Source organism: Bombus pyrosoma, linkage group LG9 (assembly GCF_014825855.1).
Source record: "Bombus pyrosoma isolate SC7728 linkage group LG9, ASM1482585v1, whole genome shotgun sequence".
Taxonomy (NCBI): domain Eukaryota; kingdom Metazoa; phylum Arthropoda; class Insecta; order Hymenoptera; family Apidae; genus Bombus; species Bombus pyrosoma.
In genome coordinates this window covers 6,050,549-6,073,242 of record NC_057778.1, presented here as the reverse complement: position 1 = coordinate 6,073,242, position 22,694 = coordinate 6,050,549, and the positions used below count along the sequence as shown (strand labels likewise).

At 33.9% G+C, this 22,694-nt stretch overlaps 1 protein-coding gene across 1 annotated transcript in view; it reads right to left on the bottom strand.

Moving 5' to 3' along the window:
- LOC122570821 overlaps positions 1 to 22,694 on the bottom strand; it is a 165,648-nt gene that overhangs the window by 89,532 nt on the left and 53,422 nt on the right. The window contains exons 6-7 of the mRNA XM_043733678.1: positions 14,126 to 14,268; positions 10,101 to 10,420 (exon numbers count right to left, since the gene is read on the bottom strand). Of these exons, the coding sequence (XP_043589613.1) occupies positions 10,101 to 10,420; positions 14,126 to 14,268 (463 nt within the window). The remainder of the gene's footprint in view (positions 1 to 10,100; positions 10,421 to 14,125; positions 14,269 to 22,694) is intronic.

The window sequence follows — 22,694 nt, the reverse complement described above, 5'->3', positions numbered from 1 at the left end:
AAGCAAGCAAAACTAGCAACGTAAAATTGAATTACTAATAATTAAACAAGAGGAGTTGCACGAGTTTATCACAAAGTCTAACAATTTTAGGAATTGTAAGCCAGGTGATTGTTTCATTGGACGTAAAATTGTAGAATTGTAAAGATCGTTTGATACGATAATAGTTTATAAGCTCGGCTTATTAATCATCTGTCAATTCACCAAAAATATTGTGAAAAATAAAATGTATATTTTGTGCAACAATTCTTTTTATAATTTGACATCGATATTCGTTTAATCTTTGTTGCTATTAAACAATTTCGTTATTAACTTTTTAATTTGATGAAATTAAAGATACAAATATTTAACGTGCTAGAGCAACCTCTTCCCCGAAATATACAAACTACTTATAAACTTTACAAATAATTGAACTTTAAATATTTAAAAAAGATTGGAATGCTTCTTCTATTGGTACAAAACAATTATTTCACTTAGCAGAGGAAACCAGTACGACACTGATAAATTGTCTCATAATATCTCTCATAGGAAAACTCTTACATCCCTAAACTTACAAATTCGAAATCCCGAAACTTGTAAATTCCTAGATATGCGGCTATAGTTCAACAGATATACCTTGATCCCATAAAGAAGACTAATTTCGAACAACAGATAAGAATCCTGAAGAAATCAGACCCTGTAACAATCGAAAGCTCATAATCGAAAGATGCCTCCAGAAAATCCAGCCAGGAATTCCCCAGAAGCCCTTTCATCTCGCCAAGAAAAATCACGCGGTTCTTTAGAGTTCAGCTTCATCAAACTTCATCAATCAACGCGAATACCGGAGAAAGTTCGACAAATTCCCTGGAGGGCGGTCATCACGAGACCATTTCCATCGAAATGGCTGGAACACCTCGACGATAACTTCATTTCCATTCCAATCGTCTTATCGGTCTCACGGTGAAACGACTCGAGCGAGAAGAAACGAGCAGAGAAAAAAAAGAAAGAAAAAGAAAAGAGCTAACTTACGGAAGAAAATCAGAAGCGCGAAAGATATATCCAAACGAGGGCAATTACACGGGCGATCGATCGAAAGGGTTTTTATCGCGACGCGAAGCATCTTTTGCGTGGCCTTCATCGTTCGAGGGAGAGACACAAAGGAGCACAAGGAAGAAGACGCCGACCTTCTCGAAGTCGAGAGCTGAGCTTTCGACGACAAAACTCGAGCCAGACACAGGCATTACACGCAGCCGGTGTTTGTCAAACCGGTGATCGCGTGGATGATACCATTGACGACGAGGATATCGTTAACCCCTGCGGGGTTGAAAATGGGGTGGAATCTTTCACGAGGACCCGCTGTCAGTAAGTACATTGAGAAAGCTCGATAACTCGATATCATATTTTTAATACTTATTATATGCTTCAGATGGCTATTCACACGCTAGGTATACTAATTTTTGACTAAATATATACTCGCAGTACACATCTTGTAACTTCTATATGCGTACTCAGTTTGGTTTTTAATTTGACCAATATAATCATGACAGTCGTGTTTCGTTACAGTGCTAGTGAAATTTCAATGTGTTTCATATAACACGCATGATATGGACGCCAAAGTTTGCTATGATAAGTTTGCCAGTCAATGTAGTACACATCGAAACGAGTAAAAAAGGTCTGAATAAAAATGGGTCCAAGTATCATTAACCTGAGAGTTATAAGAGTCTTCAAACGTGACGAGTACTTTTTCGTTTATTTTCTCATTTGAATGGGCTGTTTTGTGAAATATTGCACGTTTGGATCTGGTTGTTTCATTTGGACAAATTTTTTATTGCATCGGATTCAAGTTTTCTGGTTCGTCGATCGTTACTTTCGATTGCTATCATTGAGTATCTCTCAGTATTAGTGAATGGCAGGGAAACTGAAGTAGGAACTATGTTCTGTACGGGATAACTGTAACAGAGGAGATGTACTCTTTTGTATTTTCGAGAAAGTCGATGAAACCTGAGAAATACGTTTCGTGTGGAGAGATAATAAATAATAGCGGTAATGTAGATTATTGCTGTATTTTCGAGAGCACGACGAGAGTATGAGTGAAAATTAGATTGTAAATAACGATTTAATGAACGATAATAAAATAATAATAACGAAAAGACTGTTTTTCATGGAATAAGAAAGATAGGAATAAAAATATGATACTGCTAATACTGTAAAAATATTGCGATAATAATAAACTTACCTGTATAGATTTTAACTTCAAGGTATGCTAAACATTATATAATAAACGAACACAAATAAAACGTAAAAATAGATGCAGAGAAACACAAGGAGAGCAAGGGAAGAAAGGAAAAATTACAAGCAGTTTATATCTGCTGTTTACTTACGCAACAGAAAGAACTTTCGCTGTTTTATTAAACCGAGTACACCTACAACGACAAATTTCCCTCGTTAGCAAGTATGAAACAGTAACAACCAGCCAGTGAATAAATAAAACTTCCTCATCACTAATCAAGGAAATTGGAAGAAAAATAACTCGATTCTATCGAGCCTCTGTTACCTTATACTATCGATGATACATCGATATCGATACTTTCTCGTTACTTAAAGTTATCTACCAATTTTCTCAATGTACAACGCAATCAGTTACATTAGAAATAAATTTCAGATATAAAATTGATGAAACAGTTAATTAATCGTATGTTGAATAAAATTTAACAGATTGCATAATGTGATTATATTTTTGTTAATTCTTCATCACTATCTATCTATCTAATATTATTTCTAAAATGCTACAGATCACAAGTTATTATAGGAGACAATGCGAGTGATAGTAATAAGATACTCTTATATAACAAAGACAAGTTGATAATAAAACAAATGAAATTTTACAAATTACACGCTATATCTGATTATGCAATTTCGTGAAAATTTATAAAATTGTAAAAGAGAAATCTATATAATCTATAATTAGTATAACTTATCGATTGAAATATCTTATTAGTGAGCAAACTACTATGCAAGATAACGAAATAATAAATCCTACTGTCATAATTCAAAGAAGTCTTTATTCATAGCTACATCGTATTATCTTTGCCTATAAATTAAATGTCAAATTATTGAATATTCTATTTGTCATGCTAAAGCGATTTTAATCGTTTTAATTGATTCACGCCATAACTGGTAGAAGGTCGGAATGTCGTTTGCGAGATAAAAAAAAAACAGCGCCGGTAGGAAGAGGAGAAAATAGAAAGCTCTTGCGAAACTGACTCCCCAGGAAGATAGATCTGTTCGAGGGAGATACGAAGGTAAAAAGCGTAGCAAAATAACGTGCAGCCGCTCTGGACGAATGTCTTCCATCATTTTGGAATATACATTATCGTACTTCTCGCGTCTATTCGCAGTAGTATCTCTCGCTTTTTCCAAATTACAATGATTCCTTTATTTTCTTCTACCTACGTTTACATTCAATTTATCGTTATTAGGAGAAATATTCATAGTTTCGCATTATTAGCGAAACTTACTTTAACGACCGACATTGTTCTTCATGCTAATATGATTTATGGCATACTTTACGTTAAGCGCGATCATCCTTCTCAATTTGGTTTCTTTTAGAGGAGAAAGATCGCGGAAATTTATGGAGGTTCTAACACGATCGATGGACATAACGATCGCTTCAGATCTTCTTTACAATGGAATTCGAAACAATAGACAGGTACAAAGGTATGTATATTATAATCATTAATCTCGTTAGATAATTTTCTGGATCAAAATAAGAAGAAACCAGAAATCGATTACAGTTATGGTTCCTCATGAACAATCAACGCTTTGATCCATAGTGAGCTAAATCGTGCTTCATGGAAACGTTTGTTGTTCGGTTACCAGGTACGCGAGAACAACGTGATTATATCGATACATGATAAACATACTCGAAAGCAGTTTAATCGTAATGCTATTAAGAGATTATCAGATATCTGCCAATGCTAATCAAAGCACGTCTGTTTCAGTCGCTATACAGCCCACTAGTGTCCTGAGAATACAAAGATATCATCATAGAAGATAACGTGTGTATACAAAATTCCCTTTATCCTTTGTACATTTTCAAAATTAGCAAATTAGTGGGTAATTTATACGTATATTATATTTAATGACACGAATGAATATTAAATTACCGAATGTTTGGTAAAAATACTGGAAAATGTTTCACGAACAATTTGAATGGTTTCCGAGGAAAAATATCGCAGAAGAAAAATATTTCTCCACAGTTATTTCTCTCGAATTTCTTCGAAACGAATATCTTCTCGCAGAATGGCATACATTATACTTTTTTGCTACACTTTTCAGTGATTGCAGGTGCATATTCAAAATCGTATATTTTATTACAGATTATGCAGATCTAACTCTGTTTTATACGTATACGTGTGACCTACTCAAGAACCATATTAACGAACTCGATAAATTGAAATGTAAACAAGAAACGATAATTTCACGGATATTATTTTTTAAGAATTTCCTGGCAACGTACGATTATTTGTGTCGTATTCTTGCGATAAATAAATTTATAGAAAACACGTATCTTTGCCGAGTTGTAAGAAGAGTTGGAAGAAATTTACAGAAACTTACTGGAGTTTTTCATTTTCTTCTAAGAAGTTCATATACGTAGTTATACATAGTTGTATTTTAATTTGAAATTAATATGCTTCCAAAAGGTTCCTATCTTATTAGTATATTTATTATCGTGCATCAAAATTATAATTCTCTGAGAAAACTTGTATCAATCGACGTCTTAAACAATGCAAAATATATCTAAATTAAGAGATGCTATTATAGTATATCTTTTCCGCAAACAAAAATATCGATACCATAAAATTATCAACATAAGGGGAAGAAGTAATTTTGCTTTTTTTTTTTTCTAAAAACAACCCGAATGACGCGATTAACTGGAACACCCCACTTACGTGCACCGGTGTACCGCTTCCGGTAAACGAGAATCGATGTAACGAGCCGCCCGCAATCTCGATGTAATTTACATTAATTCATCGATATCGTAACAAATGAATCCTGCCGCGCGTAGAAAGAAATATCGATCCATCGTAATTTCGTTGTAATAACGCTTGTTGCCGTCCATACGGCAGGGATTTCCACGTCATTAAGCCTTCGCGTCACTTTTCCGGCGTTAAAATTACTTATATCCTCAAGTCCTTTAAGAACTTTTGAGCATTCTCTCTTGGTATAGGGATGAAATAGACGATGGACGAATACGTGAAATAAATACTTAATCAGGAAGTACTCTTCTATGCTCTTAGGTACAAAGTTCTCCTAATTTGCTGCATAACGAGGCACCGTGAGCTTTGATCATAGAATTTTAATAATAAATGGTATTTTTTTCAAAGGATATAAATCTTATGTAGAACACGATGATAAACCCTGTGCAACAGAATAAGTATCCTATTTTTACTTTCATTTTTTTTTTTTTTTTTTAGTTAATTATAGAGTTTTTAGAAAAGTAAAATTATTTCGCTTTTTGAAGGATGTAAATTTCATATTAAATATAGGCAATAAACTCCATAAACTAGAATGATTAACTTTTTTTTCATTTTGCCAATTCCAGAGATTAAATACTGAACGATGCAGGAAGGGAAAAATTTATTTAGTTTTTTAAAACATGTAAATCCTAAAAATCAAGATCAATTTACAATTTTTATTTGAGAGGAAAATCTCTGTTTCTGACGTATTTATTATTCCAACCCTTTAACTGCAACCAACTTTCTTTATCCCTCGTAATCTCGCTCGGGATAATTCGATTCGAGCGCTAGCAATGACTATATCTTCGATATTGGCCACTTACTCGATGTCAGTTTTTAAACGAAGGTGTTTCTATGCAAAACCACTAAATAGTCATTTCAAAGGAAAAGAAAACTCTGAATACACATTTACACCAGCTAACGCGAAAATTTTATGTAAATATTTAAAAAAAAATATAAAAATTTGTCAGACTGTCTCATCTCTGTTTCACACTAACTACGAGATTTCACTTCTCAATTTTCAATTCTTTCCCGCTTCATAAAAGTCACCTCTGAGCAAGACACTTTATATAGACTGTCATTTCAGTACGATCAATGTACCATTATCCCTAACATGAGATTGTTCTTTCTGAATGACCTTTTTTATTGACTACGCAACATTAGTCCCGTGATTAATCATCTTCGCGGTATCGGTTAATTCGATCAACGTACTATTATCTCGTGTAAAATAGAAGCGCATATAATGCAGATAATACAGAAGAAATACAACATATCCAAAGTGGAGTGGTCGTTATAATTTCAAACATATAAAACAAGTCTCTATTCAAGTTCCGTCTCATTAATTTCGTCCATAGAAATATCAATTTGCATAAAAATCTACGCTCTATTACTAAAAGTCAATATCAATTTTAGTAAAATATACCTTCTTAATCGTCCAAGAAAGAAAAACATTAAAACCTACAATTTCAAATTTGATAGTCTTCTAGTTTAAAATCCTGTCTTTCCATCATACCAGATACGTAACAGGCATCCAATAAAATTTCCACGGTTGTCCATTAATAAGACAGTTATACGAAAGATGAGTTTAAACAACGCAAAGCGCAAGTATTTCAAACGGGCGACTTTAATAGCAGACAACCGGTTATCCTTAGCGTGTACGTGAATTCAAGAAATTTAGGAGCGTGCGCAAGGTATTAATAATAAGACCTTCTGTGTGCAAGGTCTATGTGGAAGATATGTCGTTTTCTCCATTACAGCTCGTTTCACCTAACCGGTTGCGAGTTACTCGTGAGCTTTAATGATCGACTAAATCTTCCGGCGTGATAGTGCGAGGATTAACTGATGCCATGACCACGGTAAACCCTTTCGTTGATACACGATTGGGGTTAGAGTGATAGTAATAGCAGAGGAATTGAAGTAGAAGCAGGAAGAGCGATAGTAGTAGTGAGTACAACGGTACTGGAAATACCGATAACAGGAATATGGTGATAATAGCAGCAGAAACGAGGACCAAAGTGCAGATCAAACGTATTGGTCGGTCAAGGCCATTTCTCCTCCATTGCATTTCCAATCTCATGAATTCTACGTATATCTTGAAATCTGTGGTAACTTTGTATGCACAGGGTGATCCATCGCAATCTTTCGATGGAATTACGTGTGAAAGTATTTGTTGTTTGAAGGAAAGTTTCAAGCAAGATTTTATGGTGGACGCAAAATTACTTTTGGATCGTATCTTTAAGAGTAGATTGGAACAGCCATTTATATTTGGGTAAACCGTGTACGCTATCATCTGGTATAATAACATACTTATTTCTTAATATGTTAAAACGATTATCTTAAAATGATGATAAGATAATTCTTAGCTGTCTTGATGTAGAATGTAGAATGTTCTAGTGAAATTTTGAAGCATTTAATTTGGTTAAAAATTCTCTTTTTGTGAAGTGCACGAAAACTTTCGCGGGTGACTAATTCCCATTATCAATCAGTCGTGATTAAAAGAAGGTTGATTTCGACGTTTGTGTTTATTTATGAAGAAGAACAGAGGATTGAAAAGGAAGCGATTTTCGAGAATTATTTCAGGTTTGTCATAAATTATAGTACTCTCTGTGAATCATTTCTACCATAAATTTTAGCTTATTGGCATAACGTCTATGGTGAAATTACAAACAAAGTTAAACTCTGTACACCACGAATAGTTAGTTAAAACTACTAATGGTCTGCCAACATGAAAACAAACTAGCCTGCAACCTGATTGCTCACCATTTACCAATTTTCCTATAAAGCGATTATAGATATCTCGGTTATTGCGTTAAAAAGTTTCGTCCGTAATATGAATTCGCAGTTCGTTCATAAAACTTTCGCTTATAACAACTGTATTACACGCATTCAAATAAAACGTTTCCTCTCATAAAAATTTCCATGCATTAACTTTTGAACATAGCTTGGCTACTAGAAAAAAAGAAAAGAAAAAAAGAAAGGAAAAGATCCAACATCTTCAGTATAGTACCAGTGACCACAATAACGTATGTACATTAATTCATAAAACAAATATAGTCCATAAAAAAGATAAAATAATAGGATTTTCAAACATTTTATACACTGCTATGTCATAAAATGACATTATTTATCTAGGAATGTTAAATTCCATTTAAGAGATTCCTATCTACGTAACTACTAACTCGCTTTAAAAGTCCTAATTCTTCGCTATCTTCTACTAAATACATATATCATATTTTTGAAAGATTGAGTATTGAGTGAGAATATTCTCAATCCAACGACGAATCGTGAAATAACCGTAATTAAAAAATAGGTGAATATGTTAAAAAGTAAAGCAGTAGAAAATTGATATAATTGAAGTTGCGATGGAAAGAGTTGCAAGGTGAAGCGATATGATAAAATATGAAATGCCAAATATAATAGTAGAATATATAAATATAATAATAGTACAAATACATAAGAATAGTGGACAAAGCGGAATATCTAAAAAAGAAAGGAATAGCAGGCAGTCAGAGGCTAATCGCAAGATGCGAAAGTGTGAAGGAGGTGAGCGTCTTAAAACATTCATTAAATGACTGCTACAGGTTACATTTTAAAAGAGAAAGATATGGTAGAAGATGGGATAAGTGAAGCGGTGGTAAGCTGGTGAAGAGTTTCAGAGAAAAAAGCACAAGGATATAGCTGCCGAACTAATTGTAAGTCAAGGGTACTAGATATGTGATAGTATTACGTTAAGTATAGCGTAATAGGTATACGAGATTCTATCAAAAAGAAACTGAACTGATTTTATAAATATTTATTAATTTATTTATTGAGTATTTTATAAATATCATTAATGGTCCAATCTAAATTTGACTTTCGTACTATTGCAAATCATTTTCCCAATCTGTGACAAGCGTCTGTTCTTCGGAGAGGAACGCTTGCGAGACAAATTAGAGCACAGAGTCTCAATTTCGTTCGTGGAAATGGAAAGAACTCGTAGGGGGTGAAATCTAGTGAGTACGAGTAACTAGTTTTTAGATTTAACCCTTTGTGACTTCTATCTATTTCCAAAAATGAAATTGAAACTCAAGGGACATCATCTCGATAGTGTGAAAAAGATACAAGTTGAATCGCATTTAATGCGGTAGAGGGAAGTGATTTTTCATAATCATTTTGAGCATGATGACGGTGTTGATCCGATCAGCCATATCGATACAGCAAGAGATTATTTTGAAGGGTACGGAAGTAAAATTTAGATTTATTCCTTAATAAAATTTTTATAAATTCAATCCAATTTCTATTTAATTGCAACTCGTAGTTATAATTAACATTATTTAAATATATGTTTAATTTTTACTATTAAATATGAGAGAATATATACGTTATGCTCTAAAAGCTGTACGGCAAACAACGAGAGATATATCAGCCCAGTCCTCTTCCAAGCTGTGAAGTTGAAAAATACGTAAACATATACACAGTGTTTCATAACATGTGGGTCCCGCTTTCAAAGTTATGGTCACTTTCGTATTTTAATGATCCACACCTGTCTACCTTCACAGAGGCTAGTCATCGGGCTTTATTACTCGACGTACACCTGGAATTTTTAAAAGATCGCGAAATTCTCTGACGCGACGACTGCAAGCTTGCATATATATAGGAATGGAATATAACCGCGGCAAAGGTGTAAAGCATTTTTCAGATGCCAATGCCGCGATGCGAATGAAAAAAAGAACGGAAAACAGTCTGCAATATGCGTGTAAGAAGAACAGACTTGTGTTCAAATATTCTTTTTTGTTATTATATTATTTCGAAATATTCTCTGCTCGTTTCTTTCTCACAAAACCTGGCTCATTCCTACGTGCAATCCGAGAGTGTCATTTCGGCCACCTTCTATGAAACTCAGCCATCGCGGATTATTGCAACACAAAAGTGGCTACAACTTTGAACTACAACATCAAATGGGACGTATGTTCGTACGAATTTTTCTCATTGGCTTTGTGTTCTCTGTCCACTCCTGAAATAAGTTCCACAAGTTATGAAACACCCTGTATGTACTATAGGCTGCTATAAAGTGTAAACGAAACAAATGAAAGTAAAATGAGAAAAGAACGAAAGGAAGAGACTTACCACCATGTCAGAGCCACTCTTGGAGGCGTCGCTGACGGCGGAGGGGCTCCTTTCGACAACGAGGCCTCCAGGTACCGGGGTTGAGGTCGGCGGTGTCGATGTCGGCGTTGCCGCCGAGGCGGTGCTCGCCGGCTGGCTGGACTTGGGGGTCGGCGCTGGTGTAACGACGGACGACGTGGACACCGATTGATCCTTGTCCGAGCTGACCTGGTTCGTTGTCCCGCTGACAACGCCGCCGATGATGGACACACCTGCTCCCGCGGCCGCTGTCGAACTCGAGGCTCCGGACAACTCATCCGTCAGCAAAGAGCTCCCAACGTCTTTACATACAACGAAGAAAAACGATTCATTGCTTGGAAATTTGTTTCTCGGAAGCAGATTTAATTTTAAGAATTTCTTCTTTTTTTAATACAGTAAAAAAATCAAATTTTGGAAGGTTTCGCAGTTGAGAAACGAAGCAAACGAGCTGGTGTACAGTAATTTTTGAAGAATAATTATCGTTATGGAATGTCAGATATTATTTGTCTCTCATTTTTTCTTTTTTATTTTCACTTATAACATAAGCAAGTGGTATAGGTTTAATTTGGGACAAATAAAGTAGTCTTGGATATAGTCTACTGTCTGTTTTATATTTATGTAAAGTAATTAAAATAGTTGTTAAAAGTAGCAGTATAAATCTTGAGAAATGAAGAATAGAATGTACGAAAGAAATTAATTGTGTGTAGTGAAAATGCAATGCAATGCAATTTGAAAGAAATTGCTGAATTTAATTTTCTTTTTCAGTTAAGGTAAGATATTTCGCATTAAGAAAAATGTAGATTTTCTGTCGACAAGACGATAAGAAAATGTATTCGTAGCATAAGACTTAGTAATATAAAGGTTGGCAGAATCCTTAGGCAACAGGTAATAGGTGTTACGTAGGATGATGTGAGAAAAAGTGAGAAAGTTTGAAGAGTTTTGTAATTTTTTCCCGCAAGCTAACTTTCCCAGCGAAAAATTACCCGAGAGATTGTTATAAGTGATAAGAAAGGAGATATAACTTCGATCTGAAGCTTTTCCACGAAGAAAAGAGAATAAACGAACTAGGAAATTTTCTTTGCAACGATTTCACAACTTATCAACCTGAAAACTTTAAATAACTAATTAAAGAGAAAAATTGTAACAGAATAACAGAAATTGAAATTAGAATCGCCATCGAAATTATCTCTCGCACAGTAAAAATATTCGAAGAAACTTCTTCAATTTCTGCTAGAAAACGAAATTTTTATTCGTTTTTTTTTTTTTTTTTTGGTTCCTAAATTAATCTATCTATATGCAAAGGAAACTTTAATTGTCAATTTCATTATGGAATAATTAATCAAAAAATAAATTAGAGGCAGAGAATACCAAAGAAGAATTTATTTTAATCCATTAACCGGGAAAAAGAAATTAACTTATAAATTCTAATTCTAAGATTCTAATTATAAGCAACTCGCCATCTCTTTACGTGTCGTTTCAATTTTATTCATAGAAATAAATTGTACCATATCTTTATCAAAGCTTATTAAATCTTTCGTGGTAACTTAAAAAAGAATTCTACGATTCTAGAAATTTATTCACAGATTAAAGGTAACATTTTTTCTAAATAAAAAATAATAATACATATTAATTATATCTTAATATTAATAAATCATACTAAAACTGGGAAAGATCTTGATTTAGAGTTTCTATTAAAATAAGCAAAATAAAGGGAGCTTGAACAAAAGAAGATCAGAGGAAAGATATCCAAAGAAATAAGATTAAAGAATCTTAACCAGAAACGAGTTGGGCCAAATCGAAGCACGGTCAAGAAACAAACGAACGTTCGTTTCTTCCTGATACTCTTTTTAAACTTCGGTGCAGCCTTTATTTTTATCGAGAATCAGTTAACAATAACGGGAATTGGCTTTTTCTCCAACTTTCATTTATTCTTCTAGTCTGATTGTAAGACGCGAAACTAGAATGCTGCAAGAAGTTTTAAAAGCTACAAGAACAAAGGACAAAGTTGTCGGGAAGTTGGCCATGTTTCTTCGTAAAATTCTGTATGCTCGAACGAATGAAAATTTCAAACAGCGCCGGACAAACTAAAACTGGAAGGCAAGGCAAACAAATGGCATAAAACAGCCTAATTAATTAAACGCACACTGACAACCTGCGCAACTAGAAATTACGAGATTCTCTTTGCCTTCAGACATTCTACGAAATTAATTGATCAGTTTCATCGGTTTATTTCCCTTTTGATTTTGTGTATCTCTGCAGCAATTTATTTGATTACCACTAAATACATGTGCAAAGTTTATTGATGTTAATTTTCGATTTCGTTTTAAGTCTTTCTTTGGTTATTTAAAATATCCATAATTAATACCTCTATGAAGATTATAAATAAATATTTTGCCTCTTGGAAAACATAGCTTGGGTAGTAGGAAAAAATAACTCGGTAGAAAGAAAAATACAAAAGTATATAAAATTACCGATACTCTATTCCGAATATTTTATACATCTTTGTATACTACATTCTGTTCTATAGAGCACATCGTTATTCTATTTTAGATATTTTATACATTTTTATATACTATATACATTTTTATCTTCAAATTTATCCTACATGCATAAAAATTCACAGTTTAGTGATCACTATCGATAAACCTTTGGTTTAGCTCAGATATACAAAATTTCGGACGATGGGATTTTTAACTTTGCTGTATTTTTTGTGTCACTTTCAACTCCCTCGTGTTTCCCTGTTATCAGCAAATTTTTTATGTTCGAAGAAAATAGGAGAGAATCGTTGCTAATAAACTTAATTTTTCATATAATTCACATTCATGCTAAAGTTTTTCTTAAAATAAAATAAAAAGGGAAATCCTTCTTCCTGCCAAAAGTGAAATTAACACGTAAAAATTGTGTACAACGTTTGCATGGCTCGGTCTTAAAATTAAATATTTCACGGTAAAATCGTTAGAAGAGAGAAAATTGTTCAAAAGATAGAATACATTTAATTGTATCAAAAATGGGAACTTTAATTGCAAATCCTCTGATGGAATTTGGCCCACTTTTTGTTCTGTTCCATTTTGTTGTTTACCCGAATTTTGCAATCTGGCTGCCTGCGCATCACAGTTAATCTAGTTTAGTGCCCGGTGCACATGACATTTCTGCATCGCGGAGTTATTCGAAACTTCTACAAACTCCGTAGTTCATACTGGCTTGATACTTTGGTCACCGAGTATCATATTCGAAATTAAGCGACTAATTCAATTACCAGGCCGCTGTTTGCGTCATTTGCCCAACAATTTCACAATTAGTCAATAAAACAACGAAGCGAACAACAGATGCTTCTCGGTTCTACACCACGAAACATTTCTAACGATTGTCGTATGAATGTTTTCAGATGTACGTATAATTAGTGGATGAAATCTCTTAATTAGCAGGAAATTAATATTTGAGATAAGAGACGGTAGATGTTAAAACGCATTACCGTGAATATTTTCTTTAACGTTTAATTCAAAGCTTCCATGTAAATTCAAATTATCTGATTTCCTGAAAAATTAAAATACGCACGACGTATTAAATATTGTTTTTCCACGTATGTACAATTCCAGATAGAAAATTATTATCTTCCACTTGAAAGAAAAAAGAAAAAAGAAATTTGCATGATAACATTTTATTTCTGGATTTCAATGTTTACTGATGGTGGAAAAATTATTTGTCTGTGAAAATTACGAAATCATACGATCAAATTTTACGTAGGTTTAATCGCAATGCTTCGTGCAAAAAACTTCATATGAAAATTATAAATATGCATGATAAAATCTAAAAAAAAAAACTTAAAAAATCTTCCCTTCAAGAATGGAAATTAGTTGATAAAACTCGATAGCAATTTTTCCTCCGATGAAACTTGCACTGTTCCGGGGGAAAATGGGCCAGATATACCGTAGATTTAACGATGAAAAAATTGGATTGAGGGATGAGACTGACGCACCGTACGGAATAAAAAGTCGAACTCAAATTACCTTGGGTGCTTCTTGCTACGACCAACTCAACCAGACCACGTGCCTTCTGAAGAATCGAGATTGCCTGTTCATGAGAGATGTTCGAGTCTAGTGGTTGTCCATCTATCGCCAATATCTGATCTCCCTCTACCAGTCGGCCATCACTGGAACAGAGCAGTTCAAGGTTTAATAAGAGAAATCGTCTGAATTTCTCGATCAATTTCAAGCTGTCAAAAAAATCCTCCCATATTATACTTTTATATTAAAAGCGCAAGCTTCGCTATTTCTTTTTAATTCTTTTAAAGTTTACCTTGTATCTTTCAAACATTTCTTGGTCAACCATCAAATCATTTTTAATAGAAATGAAAGAACATATACAAAAATGAGATTCTTTAAGGAAAGAAAGAAATTGCTATGTGTAGAGGAATTTGAGCGTCAAAGTGACGAGAATCAACTGGTCTTCTTCATTTGAAAAGTTTATATCGTTATCTGAAGAAAATCAGATGTTACCTACTACTGTTCGATGCTTGCAATTGCTATAATTGTCTTAATACGTGGAAATAAATAAAACAAGCTACGTTAAACAATATGAAAAATATAATAGGAAGTATAATAATCTTTCTGCTTAAACATAAATCTTTATAATTTTATGACTTCGTGAATGTTATTAACTTTAAAAAACAATATTATAAAAGACATATACAATTTATAATAACTTAATTATAAAATAATATATTTGTACGATTCGTACACGTTGCAATCTAACTGTAATTTGATAAATAATAATGAAGGAAATAAATTCGACAGGACGATAAGATAAAATCCAATAAAACGCATAATGGTTTATCGGAATATCGAAGATTTTATCAAACGAAGTTATTGCGATGCTTTCGAGGAATGCAAAGGAACCATATGTCGCATCAGAAGCGCTTAATATTACGCTCAGCGTCCGGTTTTCTACTAAACGGAATTTCATCGAACCGATTCGCTAATACATTCCCAGAGCCATTAGATTCTATTAACCGGACTAATTGAGATGGTCACGGTTAAACCTGCCGCATTTACATACCATTTCTCTGCAGCTGCGACGCAAATTGATTGTGATCATCGTTCGTTAAAACGCGTTCCGATTAAAAGCTAATTAGAACGCGAAGAATTGTACACTTTGCGAGGAAACATTATTCAAAGCACGCAGAAATCTCATTAACAATTATAACAAATAAAAAGTGAGGATCTATTATTATATTTCACAAGTGTAATTAAAATCACCTAATTTCCACATAATTCCTCAGAATTCAATGCAATTACAATCTCATATGAAATTTAACGTGAACTATAATTTTCTATATTACACATATCGTGTTCTAAGGCATAGAAATCGTAATACAATAGGCCTAAATCTTAACTACATATTTTATAAAATACGTACAAGCGTCTACACGTTCGATATTCCAAATCGAAATTATAATTCTAAACTACGAAGAATAAAATCAAATCTCCCATTGAATTCCCAAGTCGAACTTCGATCGAATTCAACTTCGTTATTCCGTTTCATTCTGTATAATGTTACCTCTGCATTCGTCCCTATCCTTTCTATGTCTAAAATTAATTAGTGTTACAAAACGAAAGATAACACCATTCCTGCGATGAACACTTCACGTTTTCCGCTTCAAACGGATAGATAAAACAAGGGACGACGTTGTAAATAAAAGGAAAGGGGGATAAACGTTTAGATAACAGAATGTTTGAACAGTGAAGGATTCCGATAACAGTGATTCCACTGTGCCTCGTCTGTCACGCGGTCGGTCGCAATCTGTCACGAAATCTGAAGTTCAAAAGCGAAAATCAACGTGACAAGACAGACCGTCAGGTGATCCCCGACAGTATACGAGCCGTAAGTTTTTTGGAACTTGTCCAGCTAGTATGGCGTTCTATTCACGCAGGTGTGCCTCTGTTAACGATTTCCTCTACTTTGGAAATACTTTCAACGGATTCTCGTTCCAACTAATTCTCCGCTCCGATTGCCACGATTTTATCCTATTTTTTGTTTTTGTTTTTTTTTTGCAATGGACAAATAACGATAGACGTTTAACTTTCTTATTAAATAATAGCAAATATAATAGAAATTATATCAAGAAATTAAACGTGATGGAAACAAACAAGAGTAGAAAAATATTCAATCTTATCGCGTACGATTAATGAGACTTTTATTATAATATTCAATATACGAATCGTGTATTATCTATGGTTCCGAACGAATTAGATGGCGAGTCTTAAACCTTGTAATAATCTCGTAGTGAATTTTTTAACCTACATTTTGGGACACTATTATAGTTACACAAATAGTAAGATGATAGACGTTGATCGACGTTTCATGTTTTCAGACGCTCATCGATACTATTTACTCTACGATACACGAAAGCTCACAATCGTCGTAACGATGGTTTGACGTGTAACGAATTTATAAAAATTGCACACGCCTCATCAGTCGACATAGTTTCGAAAAAAAAAGATTCAAAGATATATATATTCACGTTCAAGAACGACACGTTACAAAGCTTCTCCGGATTTCTCTGTTCTTTGAATCCTTTTTTTCTAATCCAGGTTTCTTCTGAACGTACTGTTCGTTCTCATAAGCTCACGTTGATGCCATAGGATGGAAACGAGCTCATTAAACAAGAATAATGATCCCATTTCAGGAAAATCCAACGAAACGTCATTATCCACGTTCATCGATCCATCGATAAACGGGTCGAGAGTATTCTCTCGCAAGGGGTATAAGCTTCGCCCTGGTAAAGGGTATTTAGTAGGCCGGATAGCGGTTGCGTTACCTAATTTCCGGCAAAGCGAATTTCACTGGCTCTGCTAACGACACAGTGTGCCACGATCACGCTAACCCATGGCCTGAATTTTCATGGATCAAAGGAGCGCCGATCCGTGACACGATTCGCGCTGTGTTTCGGATTTCATGCCTGCCACACTCGCTTTGGGATGTTTCCCGTGTACACCTGTTATATCGTTGAATCTCTCTTGTCAATTTCAGATTGCCAAGGAAAATTATGTTTAACCTTGCCATTGTGCTCTCCAGCCGTACCCTGTTGCTTTAACGAAGTGCCTGTTCCTGAAGGTTTGTTTCACCCAAGGAAATCTCTTTTGTCTTTGACAATTTTTGTCAAAGAATTTATCTTGATATCGTGAGTGTACTGAAAATAAAACAACTCCGGGTTTGGAAAATATTAGAGGGGGATCTATGCTTCAATATTATGTAAATTCTTGATAAAATTCTTATAGGATTCGCAAGATGTTATTGAGAGAATTCTTGTAGCTTTGAGAAGCATTGTTGGAGATATCCTTTTGAATGTTGAAATAAGCACGTTTCACAATATTATGTCAAACAGTCGTGAAATATCTTATCTTTAAAATCTCTTCTAAAACCGAGTCGCGTGTAAAATACGCTAGAAAATACTTCGAAATATCAAAATTATCGTACAACAGTAATTAAACATTCTTATCTAATCAATATTTCCCCACTACTAGATACGTGAGTTTACTGTACAGATACAGGCGAAAAAATATGTATCCTTTATTTTTATTTCTTAACAAACGTTACTTTCGTCCAAGAATCTCATCTAAGATCGAATCAAACCACAAAATATGTCACCAGAGACTCAGCTCTCGGTAGCATTTCCAAATATCAACATTATCACATCGTAGTAATCAGTGTCGACGAGAATAAAAAAGATCGGTACCACGATATTTCAATTTCGTATCGCAAGTGCCGAAAGAGGACCGATATTTGTTACTGTGACCTTTCCTGTGACCTAAGAATAGTGCTCGCACTGCGGCGTATAGGAAGAAGAAGAGGAAAAAGTGATACGCTACCCTAAGCTTCTTCGGCCGCGACTCGTAAATTATAAATGGTAAGAATATTGCGAGACAGGTTTCCTCGGCCACGGAGGGTGCTTTCAACAGTGTAACATACAGACACGACGAGTGAACCCGCTGACAGAACACAACGTGGTTTCACCAGGATGGTAGCAGGAGGATCACGTTAGAATTTTAAGATCGCCGCCAAACATAACCTGTCAAGACTACAACACGTGTCAGCAAGTTTACGAAACGATGGAAACATCTGTTATATCTGAATATTTTCGACATGCACGTTGATTCTTGCTGTGTTGCACGATGCAGGAATTGAAAATGTAGAACAGCGTTGGTATACTGCAAGCAAATGTTCATCCTTAATTTCTTTTTTTTTTTATTTTTATTATTTGTATTTTTATTGAGACAAACGCTCAAACGTTTGGATAATGCAAACGAATAATTCGTAATATAATAGAGACGTTAAAAATAAATAAACAAAATAATGAAAGGAATATACCAGAATTTTTTCGAACTTTTTGAGGAACTTTCGAAACTCTTAAATTATTTCTTAGAATTCTGTTTGATTTATAAATGTTCTCAACGATGCTTGAAATATAAAAAATTCCGAGAAATAAACACTAAATTTCTGCAATGAATGAATTAACTATTTAGATCGACTGAAAATTACAATAAATCGAACGGGGTTATACCATATGCCAATGTTCGATATGCCGATTTCGTTTTCTCTGTTAGCAATTTCCATAATTGCAATTGCACGTGAATTTTATGACAGCGTAAATATAACTCGTGCAAGTTTCAAAGAATAAATCAATAATTGTACATTTTGCTGTGGAATATCACTGCGGAAACCCAATTACGTTACGCTGACATCGATGAGAATTCAACGAGCTCCAACGACGTGATTGATTTAAACCAATCCCAATGTTTTTCGAGAGGTAACAATGCGTTCGATGATTAAACCTCGCCTTTCTTGTGCTCCCAGCAAAATTGATGATCAAGACGGAAGCCATCCCTGGCGAACGGTTTAAACAAAAGTTTCATCGACTTCTTCTATCGATCTTATCTAAATCGATACAACCAGTTTCATGTTCTTATCAATATTTTTGTCTAATTATTAACATAAAAAGTTAGATATTCTTTGTACAAAAAATGTAGGAAAAGCTAAAGAATACTATGACTAAATAAATATTCTGTAATTTCTGTAAAATATAATTGTAAATTATTACAAATTCAACGATTAAAATAAAATAACTATATATTCTACACGTGAAACAAATATAGAATAACTGTACAGAAAAATTGTTTTACTTATTAAGTATTATACAAAATATTATACTTTAAGTATTTTATATACTTTGCCATATGCATTCTGTGTAATTTTGCAGCTTCAAATCTGCCGTAAATGCATAAGAATCCGCAGTCCAGTAATAATATGACTTTCGTTTAAAAAACAAGGAATTTCGCCTGAAAAGAAGCCGAATAGCCTTGAAATCAACGATACTACTACCAGCAAGTAAAAATTTCACCGATCACGAGACCGTTTACCTTGAAACAGTTGCCCGCTGAGAAATTTCGTCCCGTCACGAACGACAATGGAAACATTTGGAATGGTCAAGTGAAATGGGCCACCCTATATAACCAAAACTTGTACCCCAAACTAGCCAACACTTCTATGGCAATTCAATTATGCATTCGCCGTGCTTCAAGCGAGATATCATCGCGAACAGACGGCACGAGACATGTGTAATCATTCATACGTTAACTAGTCAACGCTCTGACCTAATCCAAATATAACTATTGATTATTGACTATGAATTTGACACGCTGATACGTTACGCGTTTTGATTATGCTTATCGTAAAAAATCCTGAGAATTGTACTAAGCAATCTATGACCAAATGTTCCAGAGAAAGAATAAAAGGTATAAGTAACGAAATTTCAAAGTTGAAAACATAATTCTCCGATACTTATATATACATTTAATAAATAATATTTAATAAAATACTGTTATATAATGCTGTTGTGGATTCCCACGTAGCTTAGAATTCCTCTTCAGGAAGAACTCTTTTTTTTTTTTGCTAGAATTCTTCTCTTCATACCACTGCAATGCTTTTTTCTTCTCTTTCTATTCTCTTGTGCTTTCTCTTTTTATTCTAATGGTATAGAATGGTATACCATTCTTATGGTATCTATTGTTTGGTATTCTATTGATACTGCAAGTTGACTTTTTAATTCCTTTGTTACTCTTTTTGCTGCTAGAATTCCTTTCCTAATACCATTACACATTTTTCTATCGCCCTTTTTGTTTTCCCCCTCTATTTTTCTCGTCATTCTCTCTATCGACAGAATTCCTTGTACACTGGCATTTCGCTGCTGTTTTTCATTACTAGAATTCCTTGTACAGTGCCATTGCGCTGCTTTTTTTCATTACTAGAATTCCTTCTCTAGTACCCAAATATCGTTGCTTTTTATTACTCTAACTTCTTGTTCTTTAGAAAACGTTAGGTCTCTCTTGATGCTAGAATTCCCTCTGGAATCTACTCTCAAGATAGAATTGCTTCCCGAATGTACACATTTTTCTACGTCTCAATCCCATCACGGGAAAGCGCTGGAGGCTACTCAAGTGATAAATTATTTCTCCCACTGATTCATGATGGACACTGTCAACACTGCTTATATCAACCTTGAACTTGCAAAAGTGTCTCAGGTTATCGTCAAGGACAATTTTGAAGAAACTGAACATTTTAATAACTGTGGTCACAGAGGATAAAAGTCATTGACGAGTAAAAGACAGGGTAGTATGGAAGAGCAACATTTTATGTTTATTAGAAATTTTAAATCTTTTAAATCTTTTCCTAATCTTTCAATGATTAATAATAATTTCGATACATAATTTCTGCAAAAATATATTAAGGTGTCTTAAAGTTATTAATATGAATACAGTAATATATAATAGTCATTGTACAGTAATATATTTTTTTGTATTACGTTGTTCGAAAAGTTTCTTTCGTTTCATAAGGTGATAATAGATGAACAACAATTTCTGTTTTATATTATTTTATTGAATTAAGTACGATCCATTTCGTTCTATTTCTATTATTATGTTCGTGCATAATTCAATAAACTAACATAAAACGAAAAACATTGTGCGTCTATTATTTCCTTATGAAACGAAAGAAACATTTCGGACAACCTAATATCATTAATGTAATAAGACGTAGAAAAATTAGGGGAAGAATGTCGACAAATTTCTATATCTAATCACGTGTGCGAATTTTGATTTCCATTCCAAATCTTCCTTCATCGATGTAATCCATTTTAATTGAAAATTCCTTCAAATGAAACCCGATGTAAAAGGTTTGTGCAAACGTTTGCGATATCGATTTGTCAGAGCACACCTGATATTACAGAACTTTTCCAATTTAAAGTGCTTTCGTTCAAAAATTAACTGAAAACCCACTCAGTCTACAATAAAAAAAAAAAAGACAAAACAGAAAATTACGTACTCCAGCAAAATTATGTACTGCATCGTCAGAAAGAAAATAACATTGTCACGAGGAAACGACATAAAAACAAAACAAATTATTCCACAGAAATTCCAGAATGTATTCGTGACGCTCGTAATAAATCACACTATGCAAACTCCATAAATTTTCTTGACAGCAATATTTTTCGAATCGTAAAGTTCCATTCTTAATACCTTGAGTTTCGAGAGAATGAAATGCCATTTCTTTTACCAGTATAAGTAGCAAAACACGAATTATACTTTCCAGAGACAACGTGGCTCAATACTCTGACAGGATGATCCATCAACGTCCATAATTCAATATGGCAATATAATGTGCCGCTTATAGTGATATCAAACCATGAATCGTCTGCCCTTAATCCTTCCAGAAGCGACACTGTTCCTTCGACGAATATCGTTTTTCCGATAAATCACCCTCGCGAACCTTGTTTCACATCCGGCCACCCTTTCTGATCTAAGTCTCTGAACAAGTTTGCAGAATGATATAATACGTACATAATACGCATATAAATACGTATTTTGCTATTAATGAAATATAGGATATTAAAAACCTTCGTCTTCCAATGAAGCGTTTATCTTAATAAACATTTTCATTTCTATGGCATCAAATTTTTCTGCTCACATAAAAGTATCAATAAATGATACAAAATGCAGTATAACTGCTTGAATCTAATTAATCGATATACAAATCTTACAATAAATACAATGGTGTGAAATATCTTTTGTAGCTACTGTAGCCTTAACAATTCCAGAGCTACGAAACTTTAAATCTTAGAATTCGAGAGCTTCAAAATTACAAATCTTAGATTTTAAAAGCATCGAATCTCGGATTTCAGAATCTCAAGATTTCGAAATATGACGCTTCAACATTCGAGAAATTTGGAATTTTTAATCTTACAACCAGGCAGCTCAGAAATCCTTTATCTTAAATTTCAAGTCCTTTGAACACCCGAATCTTGGAATACGAAAGTTTCGAATCTTGAATAAAATGTACAGCTTTCATTACCATGTTATCAAATTTCTGTAATCGTAAGAAGATGCTATTAGATGATACAAAATTTAATATACTCTGATATATTATTCATCGTTGAATAAAGAACACTTGGAAGGAATTCCGATGCGATTGATTATTTCTAATAGATCAACTACAATCATTCATCGAACCATCTGTAAATAAAAT